This window comes from Cutaneotrichosporon cavernicola (assembly GCF_030864355.1).
Source record: "Cutaneotrichosporon cavernicola HIS019 DNA, chromosome: 5".
In the NCBI taxonomy this organism is placed as follows: Eukaryota; Fungi; Basidiomycota; class Tremellomycetes; order Trichosporonales; family Trichosporonaceae; genus Cutaneotrichosporon; species Cutaneotrichosporon cavernicola.
In genome coordinates, this window is record NC_083397.1 from 465,062 (window position 1) to 492,707 (window position 27,646).

The following is a 27,646-nucleotide window of genomic DNA, read 5'->3' on the forward strand; positions in this document are numbered from 1 at the left end:
TCGCCCACTGACCGAGTAATACTCGGGGGCCATCGCTTGACACCGTGCGGTCAGTGCGCCCACGTACCCACCACGCGACCAGGTAATTACCCTCCTAAATACTATTGTTTGGCGCCATGATCAAGATCCAAAGGTATCCCGTGACGCAGCGCACCATACGTTTATAATCTGGACAAGAGCTTGGGTAACAAGAACAATGCGTTTGAAAGATGAATGATGACGAGTGGGCGTGAGAACAAAAGAAATCCATTGCCGCGGCAAAAGTAGCCGGGTTTGGACCGACCGGATCATCCGGATTCCTCCCTCCCACCAACGCCCGCTAGCCCTATCATGCATCTCTGTCAGAGGTGATATAGAGCAAGGAGAATCCAAGTGCTGACCCAACGGCATGACGGCACGACAAAACATGCCACCTGTAGCATGGTAGTACGATAGCGAGAGGATAAGATAATGATTGGCGATTCCCGCATTCCCACAGATGACAGTTCATTCCGCGGTCCCACTTGTCAGTAGAGTTGCCACCCATCGGCATTGCCCACTAACCCATTCTCCATGATCGACTCCTCAGCCTACCCCCACATCCTAGACGGCATCGTCGACCAAGCCGGGCCCGAGACGCTCCTCGCGCTCCGTGCGACAAGCCAAGCGCTGAAGCAACGGGCGGATGCGCATCTAGCTCGCCATGTGGTCTTGAGGGACGACATGTTGTCGCCCTTCCCAGGCTCTCCAAAGGTACTCCTCAACCTGGAACCAAACCAAACTAACGTCAGCCCCCCTCATGGTGGCGCCGATTGTGGTGGGGTCCATCGCCAACATCGTGGGTGCTGGACCCAGACCTCGCGCGGACCGTGGACATTACTGGTCCGCCAGCCGATATGAGACTTGACAACTCGTCACACCTGGTTCCACGCATCAACATTCGTACTCTGCGCTTTGTTCCCTCTTCCACTGCCGAGTGGCCAGACGAATACGCCGTCGCCGTCGCTGCGTCCCTCCTAAAACCCGACGAAGCGGTCGTCTTCTGCGCGCCTCGCGATCCATGGGCACTACACCGCGCCTTTGACACGACATATAACCTGGAACACTGCCTACAGCACCTGGGCGGGGTGGCTGGCCCTTCACTAGTAATCATGCCCCTCCCTCCGCGCCTGGTATTAAATGGCGCGGTTGGGGCTGGAGGTCGCTTCCTCCGCCTCCAGCTGCTGCACGTACTTGCGATCGACGACGTCGTCGTCATCCTCCATCCCGCCAGGGGACGGCTCGACGCCTTCGCCGTCTGTGCCCAAGACCGATACTGCACCAACTGCCATGTGCTGGGGACAGTTAGCAAGGCATTGCGCGAGAAGCGGGGGCGGCGGGTTGTTCTCGTCGGGTTGGAGAGTGTTGATGATTGGCTCTGGCCAGTGTGGCTCGGGCCGAAACAGTCGTCCCGCCTCCTCCAGGAGGAGGCGCCTGGCGTGGATGTGGAGGAACAAGAAGCAGAGGCCAAGGCGGAACCGACACCGACGGGCGTCCAACTCGCTAACCGACTAGCCGACCTGCTCACATATGCGTGGGAGTGGCCTGACGACGCAATCGATGATGTCCTGTCTCGCCTCCAGTTCTTCTCGATGGACGAGTACCGCGCCATGGTGGGCGAGGAGCGCTGGCGTATCGAGGCGGAGCAGTAGCTGCGGCGGAGAGAGCAGCAGGAGGGTCAGAGCAGCAGGTGGTGCATTAGTTGTGGTGGAGCAGCTGCATGAGGAGCACGAGCCGCGATTCAGTGAATTGTATTGAGCAAGAAGGATGCATCACCCCCTACCTGGGTCGCGATGTACAAAGTCGCGCGTTCGTTGGGGTATGAAGCAAACGTCGCCGTCGGGCAGGTCACGACTACTGTTGGAAGCGCGGCCGACAGAGTTGGTAGTAGATGTAATAAAAGGCAGCTAGGCCGAGAGTAGGGATGAGGCCGACAAGTACGCTGAGGATGTTAGGGAGTTGGGTTGTCATGAGATTGATGTGTGGGTGTGTGGCCTGTGGCCGATGGCCGACTGACCACCTAAAACCAGAGCAGTAATCGACGTCATTCAGACCCGGAGGAGCCCTTCCTCTTCCATCTTCCATCTGATGCGCCTACCTCGATACATCGCCCTCCACCGCCTTCTAGGTTTTATTTCTCCTATGCATTAGGACTTGGGCGGCGCAAGGTGCGCAAGATCCACCTCCGCTCCGGGTGGTACGACCCAAACATGCGGCGATCTCGGGGACGTCACGAGCACCGTTGGCAGTTCTGTCTGGATCCGGTGCTTGCGGAATCGCAGCACGAGGGCGATGACGATGATGATGAATGCGAGACCGCCGAGCACGCCCGCAGAGACCTTTGCGATGTGCACGCTGTACGCCGCGCGCGCGTTTCGGAGGGCGACGTGGTGATCTCGTGAGGGGGTATGGCTGGGGTTCGGGAGGTACAGGTTGATTAGGTCGGTGGGGTCGGCCATGGCGAAGAGAGCAATGTCCGTGTTGGGATAGAGCATGTTAGAGCGCGACGTCAGATCTCGTTTGGAGGGGCGTATGTCGCGCCATGGCTTGGCATGTCTTCAGCACTGAAACTTGCAGTGAGCCTACTTGAAACTGGGAATACTGTTCACGTGCGGCCGCAAGATTCCATCCACTCGCTAGCGACGTCCTTCACGGTTGCTTCCCGAGTGTCACGGCCAGAGTTAGAGACACTTGGTCAGTAGAAACGACGCCGCTCGAATGTCATTCGTACCCCCATTATCCCGGCAATGAAGACGGGGAAACGGGAACGGGTGTCCAGGCTGACGAGCTGAAAGGTCTGCAGGTTCGTCGAGACGCGCGTCCCCGGGACATCGACCGCATATTCCTCGCTTCGAAGGGCGCTTTAAGATCCTGTTACGTTTAACGGTCTCATAATCTTTGGTGCGCTTCTCGGCAGATGACAAGCCAAGAAGCAGAACCCTCGAGGCGCTCAAATCCGGCCACGTCTGGTTAGCCGTTAGTGTACGATGCAAACGTCACCAGTCGTCGCATACATGTCCGTACAACCCTCACCACGCCGAGCTCTGGTCCTGCTGCCCGTCTCGTGGTGGGTCAGGTTTCCGGTACTCGACCTTGTCGACCTTGACCTGGTGTCAGCTAACGCGATGGAGGGGGAGCTCACTTCGCCGTCAACAAGCTGGTAAACATATGTGACAATGACGGGGCCTTGCACGTCGAGCAAGGCGAACGATGGCGTCGAGTCACTGATGTCAACTCGCGAATGGGGACTTAGCTCACCCATCGAGACCGCTCCACGCGCCGGTCGCGCTCCCGGGGTTGACGAAGAAGCGCCCGTCAAAGTCGAACGCCTCGAACCTGATGTCAGCTGTAATAATTTCAGCGCTGCTCACCGGTGCGTGCCGCCGCTGATGAGGACATCGACGTCCATCTGGCGCGCGAGGGCGGCGAGCATGTCGCGGTTGCCGGCCGGCACGACCTGTTGACCGTGGACGACGCCTATGCGGACACTCTGATGTGGGATGGTGAGGGATAGGGGGAAGTGCGAGTTCTGGCGTCAGCTCGTGAGAAATCACTGATAGCCGTATAGCTGAGTAACCTGGGCAGGTTGTTGGAGGAAGGTAATCAAACTCACGTCGTCAAACTCGCCGCGCACGACGTGTAACTCAGGCGCAATGGTACGGAGGTAATCGAGTGTCTCTTTGTCGCTCACATTGCCAGTGCACAGAATCTGCTGGATCTTGCCGGGCACCTGGGGTTAGCGCGGCGTCCTCTGGGATGAGTAGACTTTGCTGGGGAAGGCCGGGCACGGTCATCCCAGCGCCACGGGTCTACAAGAGGAGATACCCACAAGAAGCTTCTTGAATTTTGCCGGGAGGTCGTGGGTGAGAGTGGGGATATGGAGGTCCCCGATCACGAGTACGAGGACCATGATGGCGAGCGAGGAGGTGTGGATGGTCACAACGTCGCGACATGTCATCCCATCGAGCGTCAGGTGGCGTTGACGTCAAGGGCGGAACCAAACACACGTGGAGGCCAATTAGGAAGTGATCATAATCGATGGTTAATCCCTTATCCTAATGGCAGATCGAGATGCTTGTTGTTGTTACTCGCCATTCCTTGATGCTACATGAGCTGACTGGGAGGGGGACACGTATACGACCTACGACATGGAGTACATGTAGGGCCTGACGTACTTTTAATCTTCAACAACCCATGCTACCACCGGACAGTCCCAAAGTGTCACGCGCCGAGGCGCCGTGGCACAGGTTAAACTGCTATGTCGCCAAGCTCATGTACGCCAAGATCCCCAAGTTTGCTCCAGCTCGGGCTCCAGCTCTGGCTCGACTCGACTCGATACAACTGGGTTTCCTACGGCATCATGAAGGTTGATGTTCACGTGGTCGCGTGGTGGAGCCATTGAGGTACGTTGAGGTACAGGGGTTGACGTCAAGGTACCAATACGGGGCGTGTCAGGTTCCGGCGGATTAGACCGGGCAGAACTCTGTTGAGCCAAAGACGCCACAAGACAAACCCCATACCACCAGCCTTCCTGCAGTTACAACCTCATTCCGACCTGCAGCCTGGGGCCTGCCATTGCCCCATTGCCAAGCATGATGGCAGCATGACATGAGAGCCCGCCCCTCCCACTGACAGAGACTGGCTCCTCGTTCCGTCGTCGAACGGCAACCCTATGCCCCATTTGCCCTATAGTACATACCCCACATCTACGCGCAGCTGAGCGGGATGGCTGTTCCCCGGCCCTGGGTTTCATTGACGTACGCTTCCGAACCTTCTTGAATTTTGTTCAAGATGTATGGGCATTCGGGCAAGGGCAAGGAAGCGGAACCCCTGCCCCTGGTGTTGTGTATATTCAAGGAACCAGGAACCGGGGCCGGGCTGTCGGTTGGACATGGTGATGTAAACAACTATTCAAGCTTACAACATCGCCTTGCCCCTTGTTGGTGAGAATAGACTACCAACATGCATGTCCTCCTTGTAGACCCCAGAATGGCCAGAATGGCGTTCGGCTCCAGCACAACAACAGAAGCGCCCCGCCAGGTCCGAGGGTGTGTTGACGGTGTTGCGACGCCCACTCGGTGTTGACACTGCTTGGCAGGCAGGGGACGCAACGACACTCCGCCATTGACAGTAGAAACACTCTGGTTCATCCGAGACTGGTCGCCCACTTACTCTTCTACCCCTTGTTGCTCTTCTCATCTCATCTCATCTCATCTCATCTGCTCTTATCATCTCGACGCGTTCGACAGCACTCTGGCCAATCCATCAGCGACCAGCCACACTCAACTTGTCCACCCCAAACATCGCCTTTTGCAGCTGAACCACACTCTTGGCGTTCCACTGTACCCCGCATCTCGTTCCGCCCTGTCTCCTCAATCATGACTGGCTGGAGCACCGGGCGCATCGCATGCGTCACCATCGCCTCGGTTCTCCTCATCGTCGTCGTCGCCGGCACCATTCTCTGCAAGTACCACGGTCGGCAGGGCAAGCGCGTGCGGAAGCAGCGTGACCTCCAGAACCGCTGCCGCTCACTCGTCCGGAAAGAGCGAGATCTCGAGAGTAACAGCTCCAGTTCGGGCTCTGGCGACTTTTCGTGCTCGGGCTGCTCAGACAGCGAGTGCTGGGGCAAGACCATCCTCCGCGAACCCAAGTTCGGGGCGACACTCGCTGTGCCACAGCTCTCGTACGACCCGGACTATGATAGGGTGCGGCCCAATGACAAGGAGCGCGTTCAGACCCTCAGCGTCAAGCCGAGCATCGAGAGCATCGACTTGCGAGTGATTGAGCACCAGCGCGTCAATGGGTGGTAGACGAGCCAAGCGAACCAGAGGAGCAAGCAAGTCGCCCCACAATGCCGGCGGACGAGGTGGGCGACGTACGTCAACGGCTCGGCTCGACCGTGCCCAAAACCCGACGATAGATGGACCGCGAGACGGAAACCGCAAAGCGTTAGGATCCAACTCCTCGACGTCATACCGAGACATGAGGCGCTGGATAGTTTAGTTGTATGATTATGTTGTATGATGGATAAGCTGCATTGGGAGGAGGAGTAATGTCGACAATTGCTTGAGCGCTTGAAGGTACATCACCCACTGATGCGAGGTCATAAGGGGACCAGTTTTCGAAGTGGCTAGCAGGATCCCCATGCATTCTCGACTGGGTGGAGCTCCGTGGTCTCTAGCTGGTGCTGGAGGGCAGGAAGAGATCCGCGTTGACGACGTCATTGTTGTTGTCGATCCATGTTTGATGTCAGCACTAGCTGTTGGACACCGTGCTTCCTCCGAAACCAGGTGCTCCGCCCAGCTACTACCGCCTACTCCGGGCCGACATGGGCTGCCAGACCGACCGTGTTCGCACGCCCCGGCTTGCTCATGCTTCCCACCTCACGCCATTTCCTGAGGAATACACGGTCGAGCATGGTGAGAAGATGGAGGTGCTGCCGCCCAACTCGGCGTGGTATGAGCGGTCATAGATTATTCAGGTGTAGTGGTTGTAGATTATGGGTTTTGGGCGATTAGCTGTTATACAAGTTGCCTCTAGTACGAGATTGTTCGTCCGAAGAAGGGATGGACTGTTCTCCCGATCTCCGGGATTGCAGGGCGCCAAGACCGTCTGTCTGCAATCTGAGCATCACTGGATCATCAACACGCACCTTGACTCGATCTTTTCTCTCTGTACTCTCTGATCCTCTGCACGCCAGTTCGCGTGCATGAATGAAGTCGATCACGGCCGTCAACGACCAGTAGACACCTACATTAGACGGCCGTAACTGCGGATTAGGACCTTCTCTAATGCTCTGTGACGCTGGGATTCGGCACGCAATCCCGGGCAATAGCCGGACTCCGTCCACATCCATCCCAACCACACATTTACTGTATGATGAACACACTTCTCTCCCATCAGCAACATGCCCAGACCAAACCGCATCCCAGTCGCCCGGGGTCCTTCGAGGTATCCTCCCTCACCGATCACGCCGGCAAATTTCCTCGCCCTAGCACCTCATCCCAACACCCCTGCCCCGCCGGCACCACGGCGCCCCACCCTCGGCCCACCACCGGCGGGATGGACGCGCACCTTGCACGCCGTGCCCGCCGCATACCCTCGCCAACTGATGCAGGGAACTGGAGACTTGGGTCGCAGTTCCGAGCCGTTTGGGAACACCCGACCCATTCCGGGCGAGAGCAAGGCTGTTCGCAAGGCGCGCGTTGAGAGCGCCGTCGGAGCTGCGGTGTTGGCGCGCGTCGATGCCTACGAGTGGAGTCTGGAGGAAGCGTTGCGCGTCAAGCCCGACGGCTTGTTTCTTGGCGTGGAGAGATGGACGCGCGATAAGCCGGTTGGCGGACACACGCTCGTGTGTACCCACCCGAACGGAACGCAGAAGGAGGTGGGTTAAGAGGAACGAGAGAATGGGCTAATGTTAGCACTGGCATCCGACCTTGCGCCGGATCTTGGCTTCGGACGCGCCGGCCAGGGCTTTCGGGACTGCTGAGCCTCTCCCAGCCGGGCCCGTGCTTATCGACGATATATGGCTCATCGATCATTACAACCACGGCGTGAGCGTGGACCTGAATGATGGGCACATGGGCTGTGCGGATATTTGGGATGACGTGGGCCGCGACGTCCTCAACTTTATCGTACACGTCCTCCCGTCAGCCAAGCAGTCGGCGCCAAAGGATCTGCCATGGCAGCTCCTCTGGCGGCCCGAAGGCTTGGCGCCAGCGGTGAAAGTTATGGGCATGGGCGGTTCTTATGGTGGAACGGGGCATGTGATGGCGGCCCACTCCAGACCGGACGTATACCACGGCGTCTTCCTGGCAGACACGTTGATTCAGCCTCGCGCGCTTAATCGGTCCGCAGTCCTCCCGACCGAGGAGCAAGACGTGGGAACGAACCTCGCCCGTGCGGCGATGAAGCGGCGGGACGCGTGGCCGTCCCGCGTCGAGGCCGGCCGCACGTGGCGCAAGAACCCTTTCTATGCGACGTGGCATCCCGAAGTGTTCGAACTCACCCTCTCACACGGACTCGTTAGGGCCAACCCCTACGGCGTCGAGGAGGGCGACCCCAACGTCGACGATGCGCCGGTCGTCCTCGCTACACCAACATGGGCTGAGGCGAGTGTCTTCGTCGAGCCAATGAGTTCCGGACGCGCTTGGGATATGCTCCCTAATCTCAAGGTGCCGGTTGCGTTCTTGGTCGCTGAAAATCGCTTCCCAGTTGACTTGAATCGCGAGGTGGTGTGGCGCGCCCCGTTGGCCCGGAATGAGAAACTGGTCGGTATAGGCCATATGTGCTTGCAGGAGAACCCGCAGGCCGTGTCCGAGGCGGCAGTTCGGTTCCTCCAGACCCTCGCAGCTGGCAAGTGGGGAAGTAAAGATGAGATCCGGGCCGAATATGATGCGCTCGCGGCCAAGTTGTAGATTCGATAGATGTGTGAGGAATCCACTTCCGCAGGGCGCACTGTGCACTCACTGACGTAGATAGTCTCACGCCCCAAGTCAGCAGTTCTGATCGTTCTCAAGACGCCATCGGCCTCATGCTCACTTGCTCACTAACATGGTAGACTTAACTGCCTTTGATGGGATCGCGAGCGCTACGCAGTCCGCGGCAACGATAGGCATCCGACCCGGCACGCGCATCGACCACCCCATCATTGTTGCAGGCCTGGTCTTCGGCATCCTGGCTTTCCTCTCAGCCGTCACCCTACTCATCTACTTCATTGTGAAGCGCGCGAAGATGAGCCGGGCCCACCGCCAGTACCACAATGATCCTTAGAGCGTGAGTGTGCCCGAGGAACAGTTGACAGCAGTAGGTAGTAGATGTACATGCAGCAGTCGGGTTACAAGGTGTGGGCCCAAGTAGGCGTCATTCGGCCGGCCTATGTATGGTCCAGTCCTCAGCTGCGAGGCTTGGAACGACATGGTGAAGTACGGTCCAACACAGGAGTGCTGTGCAGACCAAACTCACACCACTAGACGCGGTGCGGAGAGGCGGCTGGACCTCGTCCAAATTCCCGACAACCACCCGCTTCGAATCCAAGTTGACCAACAGCTTTCGACGACCGGCCCGGGCCGGATCGGGGTACGTGCCCGCCGGTTTGTCCGGCTCACGGACCGTCAGAGCCTGGCCCACGGCGATCGCGGCCTCATCAACCACACTCACAAGAGTCGCGCTGATCGGCGTCATTGTCGGTAGCGTTGTATCCTCCTTTTCCGGTCCTTTGCACTCGCCCTCGGTTTCGTCTTCTCCGCAGGCTCCTGAATCCGACAAGCCGTCAGAGCCCATACCTGCGGCGGTCGAACATGCCATCGACGCCGGCCCAGCGCCAGCCAAAGATGTCCTTCCGCCCATTCATTATCCCAGCTGGTCTGGGGCTCGCCGTCCCGTGGATTCCAAGTCTGGGTAGGGCGTTTGCTACGGTATGCTTTCATAGTGTATATGACGATTACATGAATTTAATGTGCAGCTGCACAGTCCTCGCTCAGACTCCTCACCCCGACTTGACGTAAATCTATTTACAGCATTTTTAGTGCAATATTTTATGCTCTTCGCCCTCCGATTCTGCCAGCTGATGCACGAAGCGATGTTAGGTTCAAGTTTTAAAAACAATTCGGTACTCTTGCTCCCATGTGGACCTGGATTCGAGCCGAGTATCACGCTCGATCCAAAAGAGTTGGCGGCCGAATCTTGGCGTTTATATCAACTCTGTGAACTTTCTAACGGCGTTTACCCAAAAGTTCCGGACTGAGGGACTGAGTCTCAAAGGGCTAATAGATGTCGACTCCATTTGTCTGGACGGAGCTGGACGGAGCTAGACCATCACCTAACGGCTGCAGTAATGAGTATGAAGAGGATGCAGAATACCGTAACTGCGAGTAAAGTTTGATACGATACAAATTTATTATGTGTGCACGAGTCTTCCAGGCTATCAACAACGGCACCTACTCAACAGGGCTCAACTCTTGGATTGATGGAATTTCAAGGGTTTTTGTACTCTACCAGTGAAGGTGGGTTTATCAACTCTGTGCGGCATACCCTAATAAATAAGAAGTGGCAACATGAACGTCATGTGGAGCACCAAAGAGGACGACGCCACCCGGCACGCAAGCCAGCAACTCTCGTGGCGCCCAGGGTTGAACCACTGATAGCATGCCGCGATTGACACCGGTCCCAGTACCTGTCAATCAGTTGCCTTGGTCATTAGGAAATATATATCTAATCGTTGATGATGAAGCTTCCATGGCGCTTGGACGACTTTTTTTTCATTTGGTAACCCATATCACCGAGGTGATGGATACAGCTGCACGAAGCCTGTGGCCATGTTGCCTTTTGATTTGGTGGAGATGGATGCATCCGGTGAAACCGAAACCAGGGGAATTTGGTCCCGGGTCAACATGTATCAGGGTGAATGGATGGGGCATGTTACCCTGAATACAGGGTATCCGGACTATCCGGTCGCGAAGCGAATAACAAGCTTGATCCAGTAGTTACCTCGTTCCTTCACCTTTCACAACCTCAACTTGATACAACATCTCTTTAGCATTGTACATTCAACTACAACCCACTCTTGACTCTCCTCAAGGTTACATCATAAACATCACGCTCAACGCTCGTTCATACTCTCCCACCACCAGACCTTGGCCCTCAACCTCTCAGCCACACCAACCTCCCACCCCCTCCCCGCCGCCATGGCTACACCCACCCCCACCCCATCGGCGTACGACCCGTTTAGCGACCCAATCTTCAGCGATATCCTCAATGACCCACTTTATTCCTCACTCCTTGGTGGGACAGCCTACCAGTCCATCATCTCCTCCGTCATGGCCGAATACAGCGCCATGTTCCCCTCCCTGTATCCCACCGCCACCGCCGTCAACACGCCCACGGACGTGACGCGTACTCCAGATCCCGTCACAAGGACCCCGCAGACCGGGACTGCGACGGATGCTGCACAGGGCACGACGACCGTGTACCATTCCGCGACATCGGCAGCGAAATCAGGCGTGCCGCTCGGCGCGATCATCGGCGCGGTAGTGGGAGGGGTGGTTACGCTCGTCATCATAGGCGCGTTGATCTTGTGCTGTCGCCGGCGACGCAAGGAAATGACGGAACGTGACTTTTTCATCGACGACGACCATCAGCCCATACACCAGGTCGAGCCGTACGCGCCCATAACCCATCCTCCCGCACACCCCCCTCAACCGTATATCAACGACGCCAAGGCAATGATCTTGTCGAGCGGATATCCGACCTCTTCCTCACCCTCAGGCTTCCCATCAACGTCCTCGACATCCCACCCGCCCTCGACATCCTACTCGTCCTCGCCGTACGTACCGCGTTCGCACACGAGCAACCCCTTCTCCGAGCCCTCCACTGCGGCATTCGAACTTGGTAGCCAAAGTAAGATGTCGCTCAACCCCGTGCCGATGGTCCCGCCAGTGGTCGAGCACGCCCTCGATGGCGGCGCCCTGCCACCACCCCCACCGGCTAAGGAGATCCTTCCGCCAATGTACGATCCCAGCTGGTCTGGACCGGGCAGCCAGTGAGCACAGGTCTGTGGGGAGCGGTGCTACCTATATTTTTCATTGTCCATTGGATGTACGATGATTTCGGATGAGACGCAAGGAGAAGGGCGATGTAATTATTCCACACGTGTATGGGCACGTGCCATACCACAACCACGGTTCCGCTCGCTACCGAGGCTGTTGCGGTCTGAGCGGTAGTAGGGAGTGAAGAGATGAACATGGTCGGAGATGGCAAAGAAAGTGGTCGTGAGCACGGACTGTCCCTCTTCAGAGCCGACGAAAGCTACTAGTTGCTGCCCCTCACCGCATTAGTCTAGGACCTCGCCCCTCTGCTTGATATGGGCGTGGGCGTGGGCGTCGGATTGACCCAAGTTACTTGGGTTCCCTCGTTATCTACCTGTACCGCTCTTCAGGGTACTTTGTTTGAGAGGGGTCAGGGATCTAGGGCAGTGACGTAATGTCAACCCCAGTACCTCAGTTGGCAACCCAGTCCACGGTGACGCTCCAGTGGGTTGTCAACGCCCTCCTCGTCCTAGCCGCTGGGATCGTGGTACAGACATACGCGCTCGGCAGCGTCGTGTGGGCTATCAGCAAGGTGCTTGCGCGCTATCGTCGCCTCCGGGCAGAAAGAGACGCAGTTGCGGTGTAGCCTCCGGCCAGTCGAGGAGTACCGAACAACGACGCCACAACAACTCGACGTGCGAGATTGCAACGTCGCAACGTGAAGATCGCACCCGGCACAATCTTCGATGCGAGACGCGATGTGGAGATGAATTGAAGCAACTTGAATGCTTGAATACAGAGTTCGGCAGGTGGGGAGGACTTGCAGCAATCCTCAGACACACACAGTGATCGCACCATGGTACGCCTCGCACTGATGGATCGATGGAGTGACTACTGCGAGTGGTACCTCACCTCGCTCACTAGTGATACCTTGATCTACGATGGCATTGCCAACCCTACCTTCTTCCCTCCACTTCTTTTCTCTCCGATCTCCCCATCTCTCTTCCTCTCCATCTCTCCACCTCTTCATCCTCAAAAACCGTGCGCTCAGCCCGGTACACCTTCCTCTGTGCAACCCCGTACCATGTCCATGGGCCACCTCATCCCACCCATCCCTTCACACACTTCGAACTACAACCCCCGGACCGCGCTGGTCTCTCTACCAGTCAGGCGGTGGGTGCTACATTTGTTTATCCTGCCGGCGTCATTGGCGGCTATATTGTCCTCGGGTTTTTGATTGCGGGGATCTATCTCTACCGACACCGGGAACAGCGTCGGGAGGACCGCGTGGCAGCCATCGAGCGTGACGGCAAGCCGCGCTGTTTCGTCTTATGACTTTTCGGGTATTATTGACGGTGAGTTGCTTCGCCATTACACCTGGTGTGTTACAAACCGTTGGCATAACCTTCCTCGGGGCTTCTTCTCATCCTCTCTCTATGAATTCGACATTTTTGACGTTTCCTGCTACGCCCCACCTCAGCGCCACCCAGACCAACCCCCAACCAGTTTCCCGCTTCCAACACGATGTCCAATCGGGCAGACAAGTTCCTCTGCGGCCGCCCTTTCTTGCAGGGTGCAGTCGGTGGTTTCATCGTCTGTGCGGTTACTGCCATCTGTTCCTTGTTCCTCATTGCCTTCCTCAACTTCTCTGTGTGGCTCTACTTCTTCATCCAATCATATCGGCGACTGGGAATTCTAATATTACTTGCCGCTATCGCTGTCATTATCGAAGCGTGGTACCGTAAGTGGCATCGCAAGTTGACGGAACAAGGCGAGAATTGATCACTCACCATGTATCCACGTAAGCTTCCCTCACCCCTTTTCTACTCCAAAAAAGGCTGACTGATCCAGTTCGCCTTTCTTTCAACTCCTCAAACACACCATCACCCCTGGTTACTGTACACCTTCCTTCACTACCTCACCTCTAGTTTCCTCCCCCTTGTATCGCAACTGCACTCGTAATGCCCCCCGGCTCCGATGTCGCCATCACCAACCCGTAAGCCGTCTTCTTCTACCGCAGTTTTTTTGCATCCGTTGTAGGACTTTTTGCTTGCGCCTTTCTCGGAGCTCCTCTGGGTGACCCAGCCTATGGACTGATGTTGTGTGGGCCTTCGCCTTCCGTACGATGGTTTTCGGCATGGCTTGGCGTGTGCGTGCAGCTGTAATGAATGCTCTGGCTATGCCTTGCACACTTGCTTCTTGCCACACTCGACTGGGAGACAGAATGGATACATGCAGAGCCACTTCAATGCAAGACTGCAAGAACGCAACGCAAACTCGCACGAGAGCAACCCTTACAGAAAAACCAGTATCTCCACCCGGAACCAGCATGTCACACCTGAGTGCTCGCCAATCGATGTTTGTTGGTCGACACTCATTGTGGGCTACAAGATTATTAGGCATCCCTCCACGAAACACAACACCCCTCTGCGACAGCTACATCAACCGCAGACAACCCACATACCAGTTTCACAGTTCGTAACTCATACAGTAGAGTCACCCAATAGCATCCCCGCCGAAATGGACTCAGTCATCGGAGTCACGGGGTTCGTTGTCGCGTTCACTCCTAGAGTTTTCTCAGCTCTCCTTCTCCGCTACATGTTTGGTTCTATTCAAGTTGGTTCCTAATTCATCACTATTCACGTCGTCACTGCCGTCGAGGAATTCACAGTCTCCGTCGCGCGTTCGGTGAGGCGACACGACAAGTAAGCACCTTCCCTTCATACCTCGCCCACAGGGCACTATATCGTATCCCTATGGCGTTCTCTGGGTTTATCACTACTCTTTCCATCACACACTCCTCCTAGGCTCGCCACTTCTCACGCGCTTCTTCGCTCCTTGCGTCCACTCCGCAACCAGTTTCCTCATTTGCCCTTCAGTACCATGTCCCTCGCCAGGTCACTCGCAAAGTCGGCCCTCCGCGAAACCATCATTATGCTCGCCGTTATCATCACGCTCCTTAACTTTATCGGATTGGCAGCTCTAAAAGTCCTCACCTTCCTCATTTGCAAAACACCCATTGACGCAGCTAGAGAATTTTTCGGTGTAGCCAAAACTTTGGTGGAAACTGCAACTTGTTGGAGGTTGTAAAGACTCAGCGCCACACAAGGCAAGTTCAATCCTCGAGACCCGTCGCCCCAGATCTAACACAAAGTGCTGGGTCGACAGGACTGACAGGCTGTTTAGTGTTTGATGACCGTTAGGCCCCGGCACCCAAGTTGGATAAAACCCGTAGTCTCTTATTTCTGCATTCTCTTCATAACTCATTCAACATATAGCTCCTACTCGCCCCTACTCTACCTTCCATCTCGCCTCCTTTGACGAGCCCAAGTATCTTTACCCCTCAGCACTAGCTTCCTGTAACTCTCAGTTTCCCATTACCCCTACGCAAGCCGCCTTGTATAATGCCCGCCCTTCCCCGGCTCGATAAGCTCACACTCCACCACTACTCTCCTCGCAGCCTCCCCGAAGCCGCCATCGTCGGCATCGTCATCGGATCCATCTTGGGAGTCTGCCTACTTGTCCTTATCTGCTACGTCATCCACGAGCTGATCGTGGAGCTTATCAGTGGATTGATTATCATTGTCATCGCCATGGCATGCATCGAGTCGTTTTTGGCGTGATGGTGCGTACCCCTGATGCTGAGCAGAGCACGTTCTCGCTGCACACAGCGATGTTGCACGCGCAAAGGGCAAGCTGATGGATCAGACACCGTGTTAGCACCCTCCATTGCCGTCCATTGCACTAGTCATCACTACGCTCTCGTATCATCCCTTCACTCTAACACCTTCCTCCCCTCTTGCCGCCCTTCCCTTTGCCATTTCTTTCAATTCCAACCTCTCTTGATACACGACAACTCACTACCACCATCCTCACTCCAATACGCAATGTCCCTCTCTCCCTCCGCCATCTCCGGTATCACCATTGCTACCGTGGCCCTCGTGGCGTTCCTCTTCTTCGTCGGGTACCTCCTCACCGCCATCCTCGCCATAGTCTTCTATGTCTACCGGGGCTATAGGGAGGGGCTCTGGAGGATCATTACGGTCAGCCTGTCCGCAGTGGGCGTGTGACGAGTTCTGAAGACTACCCAGGTGAGCAGCTTCTGACTCGATGATCTGCACTGGATCCCACTGATGCCACAGAGCACAGAACTCCACTTCTTAAGCTTCCTCTCCGCGTAATACATACTTCCTCCTCGCGTTTAATACACCAAACACACGGTCATTCCTCACTACTTCACGCGGGTTCGTCGTCACTGGATCATTTGATGACCGGCCGCCTACGGTTCAAAAGCGGCTCGGCTCCATGAGTGCCGCTTTAGATGCTTCGTCTTGCTTCTTCGTTCGTCCTGGCTAGCTGAATTGTTCTGATTGTGCAGTACTTTTGTCCGAAGCGGAGGACAGTGGGGGGAGAAAGGTCGTGGGACTGGTTCAGCTGGTGCGTGTAATGCGTTACATGCAATATTCGTCGCCAGAGCTCATTCGAAGCTTGGGCTGCATGGCGGGGGGGGGGACTGCACCCAAAACACGAATTCCACCGTTTGAACCCCGCCAGGGACGATCTGCCCTGGCAACGCTAACAAGCATGACTATCAACGCCAACATCCATTAACCCTAAGTGTTCAGTTAGCATACGATCCGTGGGGCATCGATGTGGATAAAGTAGTTCTAGAGCAGCGTTTATTGGGCAGGTGACGTGGCTGCACTGCCTCAAAATTCTCCATCATTCGTGACAACTGGATCTCCTGGACTGCTCCTTCGCTCCTTCGCTCCTTCGCTCGGCCCTCCCGCGCACCTACCGGATAGGACACACCGAGCGCCTCCCTCCTCGCACTTGGTACGCCTCAGGAGGTTCGACGTGTGATACCACTACCTAAAACGTGTTGGGGCCGCGCTGGACACTGATAATTTCCTTGCTCAAGCCTACCGATCCCTACATCGCCTACCTGTCGTCCTGTGATGTTTTGGATACGTCTAAGCGTTCTTGAACAGCTTAGTCTGGATATATGCGTTGAAAAGGACAGAGTGAGATGAAAGGCTTGGGGATTATCCACTCCATCATGCGCCACAACGACTGCCTCCACCCCGTTTATAATCATCAGTCCGATCCTCCTGCCCATGATAATAATAATCAGTCCGATCTTCCTGCCTCTGGCGGGAGGCGGCTGCCAAGTGCCAAGGAGTAGCCAACCTCTATGTGACGTGCAGAAGCCTTACGAGAACGGCGGCTGACTTGGTGCCGCTGAGTAACTTTTGTCCGCATCTCCTATCCTCATGGCCCTCAGTCCGCTTGTCTTGCCATTCAAAATCGTCCGTGAGATCGCCAACCGGGACCGGACGAATCGCGATCGGCGGCATGAATTCTAGCGCCATCATATGGGCCCAAGGCAGAAAACTATCGTGCTATCAGCTTACACTCAAGCTCGTACGAGGGCGAGGTGTGTGTGATAGGAGCTTGGCTGATGGCTTCGCTTCGTGACCGTCCCGACATCACAACGGTTGCCAAACCTCTCCCTCCGATGACTTCGACAGGTCAACACGTCCTGGTAATCTTTGGTAACTACATTCTGGAAAAAGCCACTCGGCCGTCCTGTAAGCGCACAGCTCATCCTGATCTACTTGATCAACTTGATCTACTCGATCTACTTGTGCACGAGCACTACCTCTCCCCTCTCTACCCTTGAATCCCACCATGGCAGCCTCCACATAGTCCTCACAGACCTCGACTGGCTCTGCACGCCCTTTGGCGCCCTTTGGCCGCTCCACAATCCCAAAGTCCAGTCCAACCCACGCGGTATATGGGAGAACATCGGCGTCGTACCGATCAGACCCCAGCCGGGCCCCAGCTTCCGCGTCCTCGGCGTGCGCCACTCTGATGGCGCGGGTGACCCCGAGCCCCAGTCCTCGCTCATTGGATCTTCCTGGACCCGAACTTCAAGGTACACAAGGGGCGGCATATCCCGTCCGCGATCCACGGCCTATAGGCTCCGAGATCCACGGCATATCGGCTCCGAGATCCCTGATAACGAGTTAGAGTTTAGTTCTGATGAAGACGCGGCTGTTGATGTGGTGGAGTCGTGAGGTGTGGACCCCGTGGAGTAGCAGCCAGGCTTCTGCGCTGAGGTCGCGCTAGCGGCGAAATGGACCTCGCGCCGTCGGAGAGGTGTGGTCCACGCTTGTTGAGGGGAGGTGAGCGAAACGAAGCATAGCACCTTCCACATCCACTGTTGGATATCTATATTTGAGACGGAGAATCTGGCACCTGTACAAACCGCTCAGGATGGAGGCTACCTTTACTGAAAGCAGGGGGTCTGATAGCGGGCTGTGTAGTAAAAAGATATGTCTATTCGTTAGTCAAAGCACGGTTCGACCAAGAGATCTCAGCCAGTGGCCAATTGGGCCAAACCATTGCCCAAAAAGTCGTCCCAAACGCGGTTTAACCATGATTCTGCCCGCACATGGGCTCGTGCGCACTGGGACATAGCGCAACATAGCCGCAGTCGAACGCACAGGCCCGTAACTGCTGATCAGCAACCGCAGACTCTGTCACTTGCAGACTTGTTGTCGCTGTTTAGGGGCCCGTGGAACGCCGGGGAATGATCGGCGCTCCGTCGCCGTCTCCTCTTACCGTCTCCTCTTACCATGAGCACATTGCGCTCTCTATCGACATGCATTTTGGCCCGCGTAAAATGTTCCACCTCACTGCGCGCGCGGAGCGTCTCACGACGCGCACCATGCGTGGGCTCACAACACTTTTTCTGTCGTCTCACAACATGCCCCGTGCGTCTCACGGAGAGAACCGTGCAGTGTTCTGTCTCACTCTGAGACGGCTTTCACCCTGCCTGGCTTCACAGCGTACACTGCAGTCTGCCTGAGCAGGCCGCGACTTCGCCGGGAGCATGCACGCCCAAACCGGTGGGCTCAGGCGGAGCCAGCATATATGCTGCCCCTCCCCGTTGTCATCTCACTCATCACCACCCAACCTGCAAACGAGTCCCACTCCCCAGTGCAACCACTCGACTCCAAACTCGAGTTGCAGCACTCACCTCCTCCCACCTACAAACCCGCAATGCTCGGTGTCTTCCGCTCCATCATCAAATGGATTCGCTCCCCTTGCGGCGGAGGCAACCGGGATGATGGCCTCATCTGGGTCGACCCAGAGCTCGACAGGTCCTTCCGAGGTCCCACCGACAACCTCACTTATGTGCGTCCCCTGCGCGACCCTCACTTCCGTGTCGTTAACGGGCGCCAGATGGGTGTCGAACCCCACCCCAGCCATCGCATGCGCCGGGTCCATTTCAAGTAGGCAACCATGATCGCTCTGGGGTTACGCCCCAGCGACTGGCGAGGCACCGACCGCCGTGGAGGCCCGTTTAAGAGGCCACGCCCAGAGTAGGCTTCTCCGAAGTGTTGTTATGGATGTAACCTGTGCATACTGTCTAGTGTCTAATCGACGCGCGTGAGCACATCAGCCCCCGTCTCGGTGATGAGGATCTGATGCTCAAACTGCGCTGACCGCGCCCCAGTCTGTCATCAGCTCACTCCTCCGTCAACTCACGTCTGTCGCGACGGTCCACCCATCGTCCCAAACGCCACCTCGCGGCCGCGTGCCCTGAACAAGTGGCGGTTCGATGGTAAAGCAGTCCCCTGACTTCATGAGTCCGCGCTCGTGGTTTTCTGCGATCAGCTCCGGAAGCGAGCATGGAAGTCGATGCGACACGTGCCACCAAGGACCCTCGGCGCCATTCCCACGCGGGAGAATATCCACAATAAGACAAAACATTGTTTCTGATTGCAAGAGTACACTCACTGTGGTGCAGGATGTGCGGGTACGCGTGAAACTTGCGCCCAATGCCGTGTCCCACAAACTGCGTATTGACGCTCATACCATGCTTACGTGCGTGTTCCCTGTCGTTAGCTCCGCTCACACTTTATAAATTCACTCAATAACTTTCCCGATACCAGCGTAACTCTTTCCCGGCCCGCATACGGAGATGCCCAGCTCAAGCGCCTCGCGGGTGACGCGTACGAGCTCGCGCCCAGCAGCATCGGCGGCTGGGAGGACGAATGTCGCGGACGTATCCCCATGGAAACCGTTGTAGTAGAGCGTGATGTCGACGTTGACAATGTCCGTGGCGAGGAGGGGCCGGCTGAGGTTAGTGCCGGAGGGAAGCTCATGGCGACAGGACGAACCTATCCGGGATGCCATCTGCTGTTAGTTCTGATAGACTGGGGGACTCACGAGCAATAATGTTGTTGACGCTCGTCGTGCAACTTCGTGGGAAGTGCGAGTATCCCAATGGGGAAGGATACGCGCCACGCTTGACAGCCATTTCGTGCACAACGGCATCGATGTCATCAGTAGTCATGCCCGGCTGGTGTGAGAAGGGATCAGGATCCAGAGTCCACGCCAACGCTCACCTCAACGATCTGCCCAACAGCTCGCAACACCTCCCCAGCCATCCGCGCAGCCGCACGTACACCGTCCTCTTCCCTGCTCCCCAGCGTAATACCCTCATTGCCCACCTCCTCCCCTCCGGGTAAATGTTCCCATATAGGCGCGGTAAAGAAGTTGGCCGGCACATACGCTGGGCGTGGAATCGACTCGGGCACAGGTCGTGGCGGAGGGTACACCTCCATCGCGGACTTGGACGAGAGGACGGCATACGTCCCAAACTGGCTCGGGGAGGGCGTGTTGTGTTCCCATTCAGTCTTGGAGGGGGAGGAGAAGCATCGCGTCAACCGCGCCAGCCGTGAGCGTCGGGAGAAGCAGCGCGCGGCTGATGTTGCCCACGTCATGGTGATGTTTCGAGATGAGATCGGAATCGGCATGTTATCAATCTTGGTCGCGCCAAGTTGATTAGCGGAACCAACGGTAATTAGAGGGAAGGTAATAGCGGGATCAATTCGCTCTCCTGATAACAGCTCCGAAGTATCATGAAGCCCGCAAACAAATCCTTCTACACGCCACCACCGACAACATCGCCACCACCACCAGACGTCCTCCATCGCCTATCCCCTACACTCTCCTACACTCTCCTACACCCTTCTACACTCTCCATCCCCGCCCACCCACTCACCATGTCCCTCCAACCCCACCCGACCGATGACGTCTCCAGCGTGAGCTCTGTGCCCTCATCGCGCAACTCGGGCTCCGGCCCATCCTCCATCACCGTCTCGAGCACCGGTACGGTTCCCCCTCCATTCCCTCTAACGTTAGGCCTCGATTTCTTCGAGTATCGCCGCGCCTGTTTCCTCGCCGGTGCGCCCCTACCCGTCGTATCCTCCTCCTCCACCACCTCTTCGTCCTCCTCATCCTCTTCAGCAAACTACAACCCCCCACCAACGTACCACCTTCCTCCGCCGCCACCACCCGCCATGTCCGTGCCATACGCCCCGCCCCCTACCTCCGCTGTGGGCCGGCTGGAATCACTTCTAGTCGATTTCTCGGGCCCTTGTGATGAGTTGCGCGATCCTGCTGCGGTCGCGTGGCACGGGGGTATTGGCAACGTACACCGCAATCTTACGGGTAGCAAGCGCCTCGCCAAGGGGTTGAGGCTCGGTCTTGTTATTCGTATCCTGCGGGCTGGATGGGTCAAGGACGGGACTTGGCCGTGCGAAGAAGGGATGCCCGTCGATCCGCCGAGCTCGCCCGAGATGGGGCCGGTCCGCGAGATCAAGTACCCCCCACCTCACGAAAATCGGCGGCCACATAAGGTCAACGACAGCACTATTCGGGGACCGCGCCGGCCTACGGTGCATGATGCCGTTAGCTCATCTTTGAGCTTGAGCCCGACAAAGGAGAAGAGCACTTTTGGCAGCCGGTTAGCGGCGCTCACATCGAGCTTTCTGAACGGTGGGAACGGGGAGCGGAGCTCGTCCTCGTCATCGTGGCCCATAGGCCCCAGCTCGGCCATCCTGGGAGGCACGGACTCGCCTATGCCCGCGTCACCCCTCATGTCTGAGGGTCCCTCCGCACGGCAGGTCGCGCCCATGCCGGTGCGGCGCAGACTTGAGCGGACTTGAGCGGATATAGATGAAGCATTACAACATATTCATGTCTATGGGGGGCGTAAGAGCGAAGGTCATTTGGCGTCGCTGAGCAGCTGCCCGAGCGCAATAAGGTACTCTTCCGCAATCGACGAGAAGTAGAACTCATGCGACGCATTGTGTCCGCTTTCCAGATTGTGGGCGAGCTCGTGCGCCAGGGTAAAGTACCACGAGATCAGTGCGTCGCGGTTTTGTCCGCGCTGAGAAGACGCGTCGTCTGCTGTCAGTTGCTTGTCCCTCCTCGACTTGGCTCACTCCATGCCTCATAGTAGCGCCCGTTGCAGAAGATCGTGCCGTTGCGGTTGAAGGCAATTAGCGGACCCTCACGGTCCCAGAAGACGTTGATGACGGCAGGTTGGAGCTGATGTGAGTTCACTACTACGGAATAGCTCACCTCGAACACTTTAGCCAGCGGGAGGAGGACGTTTAAGATGAAACGCTGGCTCGTCGCCATTTGCGCGCCCTCGAATTCCTTCTGGTCTGTTTGTCAGCGCGTTCACTGAGGGTGTCGAATAGCTTACCTAGAGGCAGCCAGATCTGGCAGCTCTGTGGACCAGGGTTGTACGCCATATGGATGTTGGCCTCGGCCGATGGGTCACAGTAGTCCTGCTGGCTCTCGGGTGGCGAGACAATGTTCTGTCTGGTGCTCCTGATCTCCATGGCTCCGGTTCCAGGTTTCGAAGCCGCCACGGCCTTCCGCGCAGTCTCGCGGATTTGCTCCATCCCTGATGGCCGCTTGGTTGAGGAGCCCTGTAAGCCGCCGCGCGGGCGATGACCTGCACCGCCGCCGTGGCTTGGAGGAGAGCCGGTGGTGACAGGACCTGAGGCTGCGGCCGGTGCCGGTGAGGGAGAGTTCGGCGTAACACTGCCATCTCTGAAGCGTCTGAGCGCGTTTATCAGCCCTCCACCAGCAGGGTGAGTTGGCTGGGTTACGGCTTGCTCTGGTGCCGTTGGGATAGGCGCGCCAGCGCCCTTGATAGACAGCCTTCTCGCAGCCTCGACAGGTGTCAGCGGCGCGGCAGCAAGAGCTGCCGTCTTGGACGCCTCGCGTGCCTCGCGCTCCTTCACAGCTTCGGCCTGCTTGCGGAGACCCTCCTCACGATGGGCGTTGAGGATGCGGTCGACATTAAAGCCGCGCTTCTTAAGCGACTGGAGCGAAGTGCGCATGATCGACTCCAGCATGAGCACATCGTCGATCTTGGGCTGCTTCAAGAGCACAGTGCAGAGCGCATTGGCCACGTCGTAGAAGTCGGGCTCCATGGCCACGGACACTGTTAAGGCTATCGCCTTGCCACCCAGTGGCCGTGTTGCCATGGCGTACAGCTTCTATACCTGTCAGCCTAAGACTTGACTGTGTAAAACCCACCTCAACATGCTGGTGTACATTCCGTCCGTCGCGGTACGTGTACCGCGCTAGAATGCCGTTGGCCTCCGAGACAGTGAAGTTGTCGCCCTTGGCGAGCCAGTCAGCCGAGTAGTCCGTAATGCGACGCGAGCCGAGGAAAATGGTGAGACGCTCTAAAATGAACGCCCGCGAGGCCGCAACTTCGGACGAGGTCCCAGGCCGAATTCCGTTGGGAACATACTCCGTCGACACACACGCCGACAGCGCCTTGGCCCCGAGAGCCCTGTAGAACGACTCAAGCACAGCCTCCTCCGGAGCCGTGAGCACGAACTCGCCGAAGAATGTGTGGAGTGTGGCACTGTCCGCGATGATAGTGTCGCCCGCACTCGTGAGTACCCAGTCGCGCCGGAAGTCGTCTTGGCTATCCTTTCCGTGCTTCTCCTTCAGCACCAGTTGCGATGCCAGGAGGAAAGGAGTTTCCCGCATGGCCTTCAGTATCGTCGAGTCGAAGTTGTTGATGTTCGTGGCGAGGATGCGCAGCTGCTCAAGGTAACGCTCGCGGCCAGCCTGTTCAAGCATGCGCTCCGGGGAACGGAGTAGCAGCCGGGCAATGTCCTTTGTTGACGGCTCCGACTTGACGCCACAGTTGCGCAGGAACATGTTTGCGCTCGACCCAAAGTCGACGAACGTGAACGCCCACGCGTAGAGCGAGTCGGTGTGCACCGAAGAGAGGAACACTTCGTCGGGGCGTGCGAGACGCACAACGCCAGGGCCCTTCTCGGTTTTCTGTTCCTGGACGGGGATGAATGCACGCGCTGCCAGCGGGGTGAGCGCGCTGAGAGTTGCCGTCCCCATGCGCGATGCGAGATACTCGAATACGCTGCGCGCCCGGGCAATGTCCGTCTCCGGAACGGCGAGGAAAGCGAGGACGAGCCTGTTCATTGGAGGGTCGGTCTCGATCTTGAGCTTCGCAACGTTCTCGGGTAGCGAGGCGATGCCGCGCACAACAGGGAAGCCGAGCGTCTTGCACGCGGGGTTCGTGAACACCTCTCCCGGCTTGGCGAGGATCGAGTTGCCCGTTGCGGTTGTCCCGGGAATAAAAGAGACGTTGCTGAACTGGCGTGGCTCGAAGCCGGCGTAATGGTCGTTGATGTGGTTGAGAAGATAAGCGAACGCCTTTTCGTTCATGGGAGGGGTACCTGCTGCAAGACCCAAGAGCACATCCACGGGAGGGAAGCGCTTCATGCCGATGTGGTACAGTAACCGCGCTGCAATGGTTAGCACCATTCAGAGATCGACACCTACCCTCCTCGGAACCAGGCTTCCATTTGTGCTCGTCCCACTCAAGGACCGGCAGCCCGAGCTCGCGCATCGCGTCCGTCGGTTCGTACAGTTCGTGCGGCTTCCGTCGCACTAACACTGCTTTGCTGCCGTCTTTGAGACGGGGCTGCTCGAGAGGGAACGCCGCAGTCTGGCGCAAACGCGCCCACTCTTCATTTGACAGGGTGTCCTTAACAGACACGAGGTACTTCATAAGGTCGATACAGGACCACCCTCCGCCTGCAACGAGCCTGAACTGGTTAGCATCAGCGTGAAACGAACAACTCACCGGGAGAAGATCAACTGAAGGTCGACAGTCTTGCGGACTCCGATTGCCAAGAGCATCATCTCGAGGCCGCCACGGACGTTGGTGGTCTTTGGGAACGCCAGTGTGGGGAGGTCATCGAACAGGAGGTTGGCGTGGAAGTACGACTCGCGGGGTTTCTTGAACCCTGCCCTCGTGGGAATACACGAGACCTCTTTCAGCAGCGCTGCCACCTCAGCCTGCCTCTGTGCGCTCATGTTCTGCCACGCCCGACCGAGCATGGTGAGGACACGTTCAGAGAACATAGGCGACACGCACATGTCCGTGTCTGGGTCCGTTCCCTTCACGCCCGTCAACGGCGGTCGCGTGAGGTAGGCGACATATAAAGGGACGGTGAGCTCAGCCCAACCAAAGGCTTGCGTGATGGTCGACATCTTGAGATGCTTGGTAACCGAGAACGGAATGGTGTCTGGTGGGAGGGGCATGTCCGTGGGGATTGACGAGCTCTGAGGGTTGACATATGTCTTTACGTCGCCGAGAGAGATGACCTTGTTCTGGTCGGTGGTGAGGATGGCAGCCTGAAGGAGGCGGTTGCGGATATTCACGTTGCTCTTGTAGACCTCGGTGTTCGCGATGTCCTGCCACCAGTTGAGGGCAGCCATCATCTCCTTCTCAGTCAACGGGCGCACGTTGAGTTGCTGTACGACGTCCTCAAAGACAATGTCCTGCAGGAGATTGCGCTCGCGCAGGCGATTAACCATGCGCGACGCGGTCTCCATGACTGCAGGCGTGACAACAGGCATCTCAGGGATGAACTCTAAGAGCGTGGCATTGGGGACGCGGACCTTGTCCACGCGAAGGATACCACCAGTTGAGATGATAGGCATGCTTGACGGTTCGCGCGCACATGAGAAGAACGCCGACTCCATCTCCGAGCCGACGAGTGCAGATGGCGTGGTTGGCCGGAAAGAGAAGAAACGGAGGGCGTGCTGGCCACGAGCGAGGATCTTGTCGCGGGTCGCTGTGTCCGTTCGCGCCGTCGCGGCCCACTTCTTCGCAAGGTCCACCATTTCCAGCTCATATATCAGGCGCGAGAGGTATCCACCAACCCAGAGGAGCTCCTTGTTCCACTGCGAGACATGTCGGTCGACAAGGTCGATCGACTCGCGCTCGACGGTCGGGATGAACCGCGCCGCAAGATGACCACCGATACCAGTCGTCTGGCCCGTCGGCTGGCCGATGAAGACCTTGGCCGAGTGTTCGCCATCAAGAGGAGGGCAGAGACCGGCGAACACGACAGCAGCCTTCTTGTTGGACGCTTCGGATCCGTCAGCCGTCTTCGCCGTCTCGTCTTCACGTGAGAAGACGAGGCTCGCGGGCATGCGCTGGGGAGGGGATTTCTTGGTTGCGCGCTCAAGCTCACGGCCGAACGCAGCACCGACTGACACCTTGACGTCGGCCTGGAACGTCTGAATCTCTCGCGCCAGTACGTCTACTTCGGTCGGGACCACGGCAGGCATAGGACTCGAGGGCGGCTCGGGACTCGGTGCGGTAACTGCGCTTCGCCCAAAGAAGGATGTGAGGAAGCCGCCAACAGCCTTGGCGGGCCTAGCAAGGGGAGCTGGGATGGGTAGTGGTTTGGTGCCAGTCGCCGAGAGCCACTTCATCACACGAGCGGTAATCACCATGCTAGTCGCGTCAACCTTGTACAGGTTGAACATGCCCGACGGTGACCTGGTGTTGAGGTTCAGATGCGGCGCGACACTCTGTCCCTTGACGTCCTTGCGGACTTCCAGCACCTTGATCCCGTCGACCACCATCTGGACGTGCCGGATCGTACGCATGAAAGTAAGAGAAGTCACGAGGAAGCGCGCGAACTCGAGCGGGCCCTCAAGCGGCATCGGCTCGCGAAGGTTCATGGTGAAGGTCGTCCATGGGTGGCCAGAGTGAGACGGCTCGGAGACGGACGGCTTGTATTCGGGAGGGAAGTCGCCGGAACGGGCGACGAGTTGGTCCTTGCCGTCCTTCCAGTAGAAGCCCATCCACTTAGAGCCCGACTCGACGAAGGGCTCCTCGCACACGCTCCAGAGCGAGTAGCTGATGTCAGCTAACGCGCAAAAAAAAAACAGCTGCACTCACAAGCCGACACCAAAAGCACCGATGCGGTCCTCATCAGGGTTGCCTTCTGCGATCTGGCATCAGTGATTGCCAGCATGACTCGTACCTTCTTTAGGCGATGCCAGTCCTCAGGGCGAAATGGGATACCATCATTGCACACGACGTAGCGGACAATCTGGAGTCAGAAATGATCGTTGATAAGGTTGTTGGAGTTAGGGGGTGAGAGGGAAGGTGTGTGGTGGTACGCACCGCATCCTTTTCGGCATCAGGCAGCGGACCAGCCTCGCCGCGCTCAGCCGCGTTCACACCCGCCTGGGTATAGAACTTGACCTGGACGCTCTGCGCGCCTGCGTCGTCGGCGTTCTGCAACAGCTCGCGGAAGATGGTATGTTCGCCGGAGTAGCGCGCGAGGATCTCTGTGTGTCAACGGAGTTGGGTGTGGAGAGGGGAGCGGAGATGGGGGTTGGGGAGAGAAAGGGAGGGGGAAGAGAAGGGAGGAAAGAGGGTGCCGAGCACGGAGAGAGGCGGACGCACTATCAATCAACGCGCGCTGGTTGACTTCGACGGTCTCGTCCTTTCCCGCGCTCCATAGCGCCGCGTGGCCGGGTGGAGGCATCGGGTTTGTGTGATGGAAGGCTCTGGGCAGTCGTGACGATGACGTGTCGGGGATGTTGAGAGTTCGCCAAGAAAATGAGGACAACTGTTCGGCTGAGTGCGAGCTACGTGGTAGCCTCCGGGAAGTGAGTGAAGAACAAGTCAAGTCAAGATGGAGATATGGAGAGTAAGTAAACGGTGGCCATCAACATCTTGACTTCTTCTATACCACCGGTATCTTGGACGCGTCATGACGACACGTGACGCGGAGTACACCGCCTCTCCGCAGCGCTTGCCAAGCGCGAACATGCGTACAGCATGCATCAGAACCAGGGATGTGGTGGCTGGAACGGAACAGAAGGCACAGGAAAATTGAGAACCCGGTCTGTTGGAATGCATCACATGTTGCAGA

General features: G+C 57.4%; 10 protein-coding genes across 10 annotated transcripts; 7 read left to right on the forward strand and 3 right to left on the reverse strand.

Annotated features, from left to right (window-relative positions):
- Positions 1-552: 552 nt before the first annotated feature.
- Positions 553-1,670, forward strand: CcaverHIS019_0502100 (uncharacterized protein; the record flags this gene model as incomplete). The annotated part of the gene is made up of 2 exons (XM_060601343.1): positions 553-732; positions 771-1,670. 2 exons carry the CDS (start codon positions 553-555, stop codon positions 1,668-1,670), a joined length of 1,080 nt encoding a protein of 359 aa, XP_060457847.1.
- Positions 1,671-2,165: 495 nt separating this feature from the next.
- On the reverse strand, positions 2,166-3,928 carry vps29 (uncharacterized protein; the record flags this gene model as incomplete). Its single annotated transcript, XM_060601346.1, has 8 exons — positions 2,166-2,564; positions 2,605-2,665; positions 3,052-3,125; positions 3,161-3,242; positions 3,277-3,354; positions 3,390-3,547; positions 3,632-3,748; positions 3,848-3,928. The coding sequence occupies 8 exons, from the start codon at positions 3,926-3,928 to the stop codon at positions 2,166-2,168; spliced, it is 1,050 nt and encodes a 349-aa protein (XP_060457848.1).
- Positions 3,929-5,396: 1,468 nt separating this feature from the next.
- Positions 5,397-5,828, forward strand: CcaverHIS019_0502120 (uncharacterized protein; the record flags this gene model as incomplete). The annotated part of the gene is made up of 1 exon (XM_060601347.1): positions 5,397-5,828. One exon carries the CDS (start codon positions 5,397-5,399, stop codon positions 5,826-5,828), a length of 432 nt encoding a protein of 143 aa, XP_060457849.1.
- Positions 5,829-6,925: 1,097 nt separating this feature from the next.
- Positions 6,926-8,435, forward strand: CcaverHIS019_0502130 (uncharacterized protein; the record flags this gene model as incomplete). Its single annotated transcript, XM_060601348.1, has 2 exons — positions 6,926-7,402; positions 7,440-8,435. 2 exons carry the CDS (start codon positions 6,926-6,928, stop codon positions 8,433-8,435), a joined length of 1,473 nt encoding a protein of 490 aa, XP_060457850.1.
- A 136-nt stretch (positions 8,436-8,571) lies between these two features.
- On the forward strand, positions 8,572-8,790 carry CcaverHIS019_0502140 (uncharacterized protein; the record flags this gene model as incomplete). The annotated part of the gene is made up of 1 exon (XM_060601349.1): positions 8,572-8,790. The coding sequence occupies one exon, from the start codon at positions 8,572-8,574 to the stop codon at positions 8,788-8,790; it is 219 nt and encodes a 72-aa protein (XP_060457851.1).
- Positions 8,791-10,703: 1,913 nt separating this feature from the next.
- Positions 10,704-11,561, forward strand: CcaverHIS019_0502150 (uncharacterized protein; the record flags this gene model as incomplete). The annotated part of the gene is made up of 1 exon (XM_060601350.1): positions 10,704-11,561. The coding sequence occupies one exon, from the start codon at positions 10,704-10,706 to the stop codon at positions 11,559-11,561; it is 858 nt and encodes a 285-aa protein (XP_060457852.1).
- A 7,050-nt stretch (positions 11,562-18,611) lies between these two features.
- Positions 18,612-18,848, forward strand: CcaverHIS019_0502160 (uncharacterized protein; the record flags this gene model as incomplete). The annotated part of the gene is made up of 1 exon (XM_060601351.1): positions 18,612-18,848. One exon carries the CDS (start codon positions 18,612-18,614, stop codon positions 18,846-18,848), a length of 237 nt encoding a protein of 78 aa, XP_060457853.1.
- Positions 18,849-18,988: 140 nt separating this feature from the next.
- CcaverHIS019_0502170 (uncharacterized protein) lies at positions 18,989-20,341 on the reverse strand (the record flags this gene model as incomplete). Its single annotated transcript, XM_060601352.1, has 7 exons — positions 18,989-19,069; positions 19,101-19,219; positions 19,353-19,450; positions 19,486-19,692; positions 19,736-19,751; positions 19,785-19,917; positions 19,964-20,341. 7 exons carry the CDS (start codon positions 20,339-20,341, stop codon positions 18,989-18,991), a joined length of 1,032 nt encoding a protein of 343 aa, XP_060457854.1.
- A 282-nt stretch (positions 20,342-20,623) lies between these two features.
- CcaverHIS019_0502180 (uncharacterized protein) lies at positions 20,624-21,568 on the forward strand (the record flags this gene model as incomplete). The annotated part of the gene is made up of 1 exon (XM_060601353.1): positions 20,624-21,568. The coding sequence occupies one exon, from the start codon at positions 20,624-20,626 to the stop codon at positions 21,566-21,568; it is 945 nt and encodes a 314-aa protein (XP_060457855.1).
- Positions 21,569-21,627: 59 nt separating this feature from the next.
- CcaverHIS019_0502190 (uncharacterized protein) lies at positions 21,628-27,256 on the reverse strand (the record flags this gene model as incomplete). Its single annotated transcript, XM_060601354.1, has 11 exons — positions 21,628-21,809; positions 21,848-21,953; positions 21,987-22,072; positions 22,114-22,918; positions 22,959-24,205; positions 24,243-24,508; positions 24,547-26,619; positions 26,662-26,714; positions 26,747-26,815; positions 26,890-27,056; positions 27,175-27,256. The coding sequence occupies 11 exons, from the start codon at positions 27,254-27,256 to the stop codon at positions 21,628-21,630; spliced, it is 5,136 nt and encodes a 1,711-aa protein (XP_060457856.1).
- Positions 27,257-27,646: the final 390 nt, after the last annotated feature.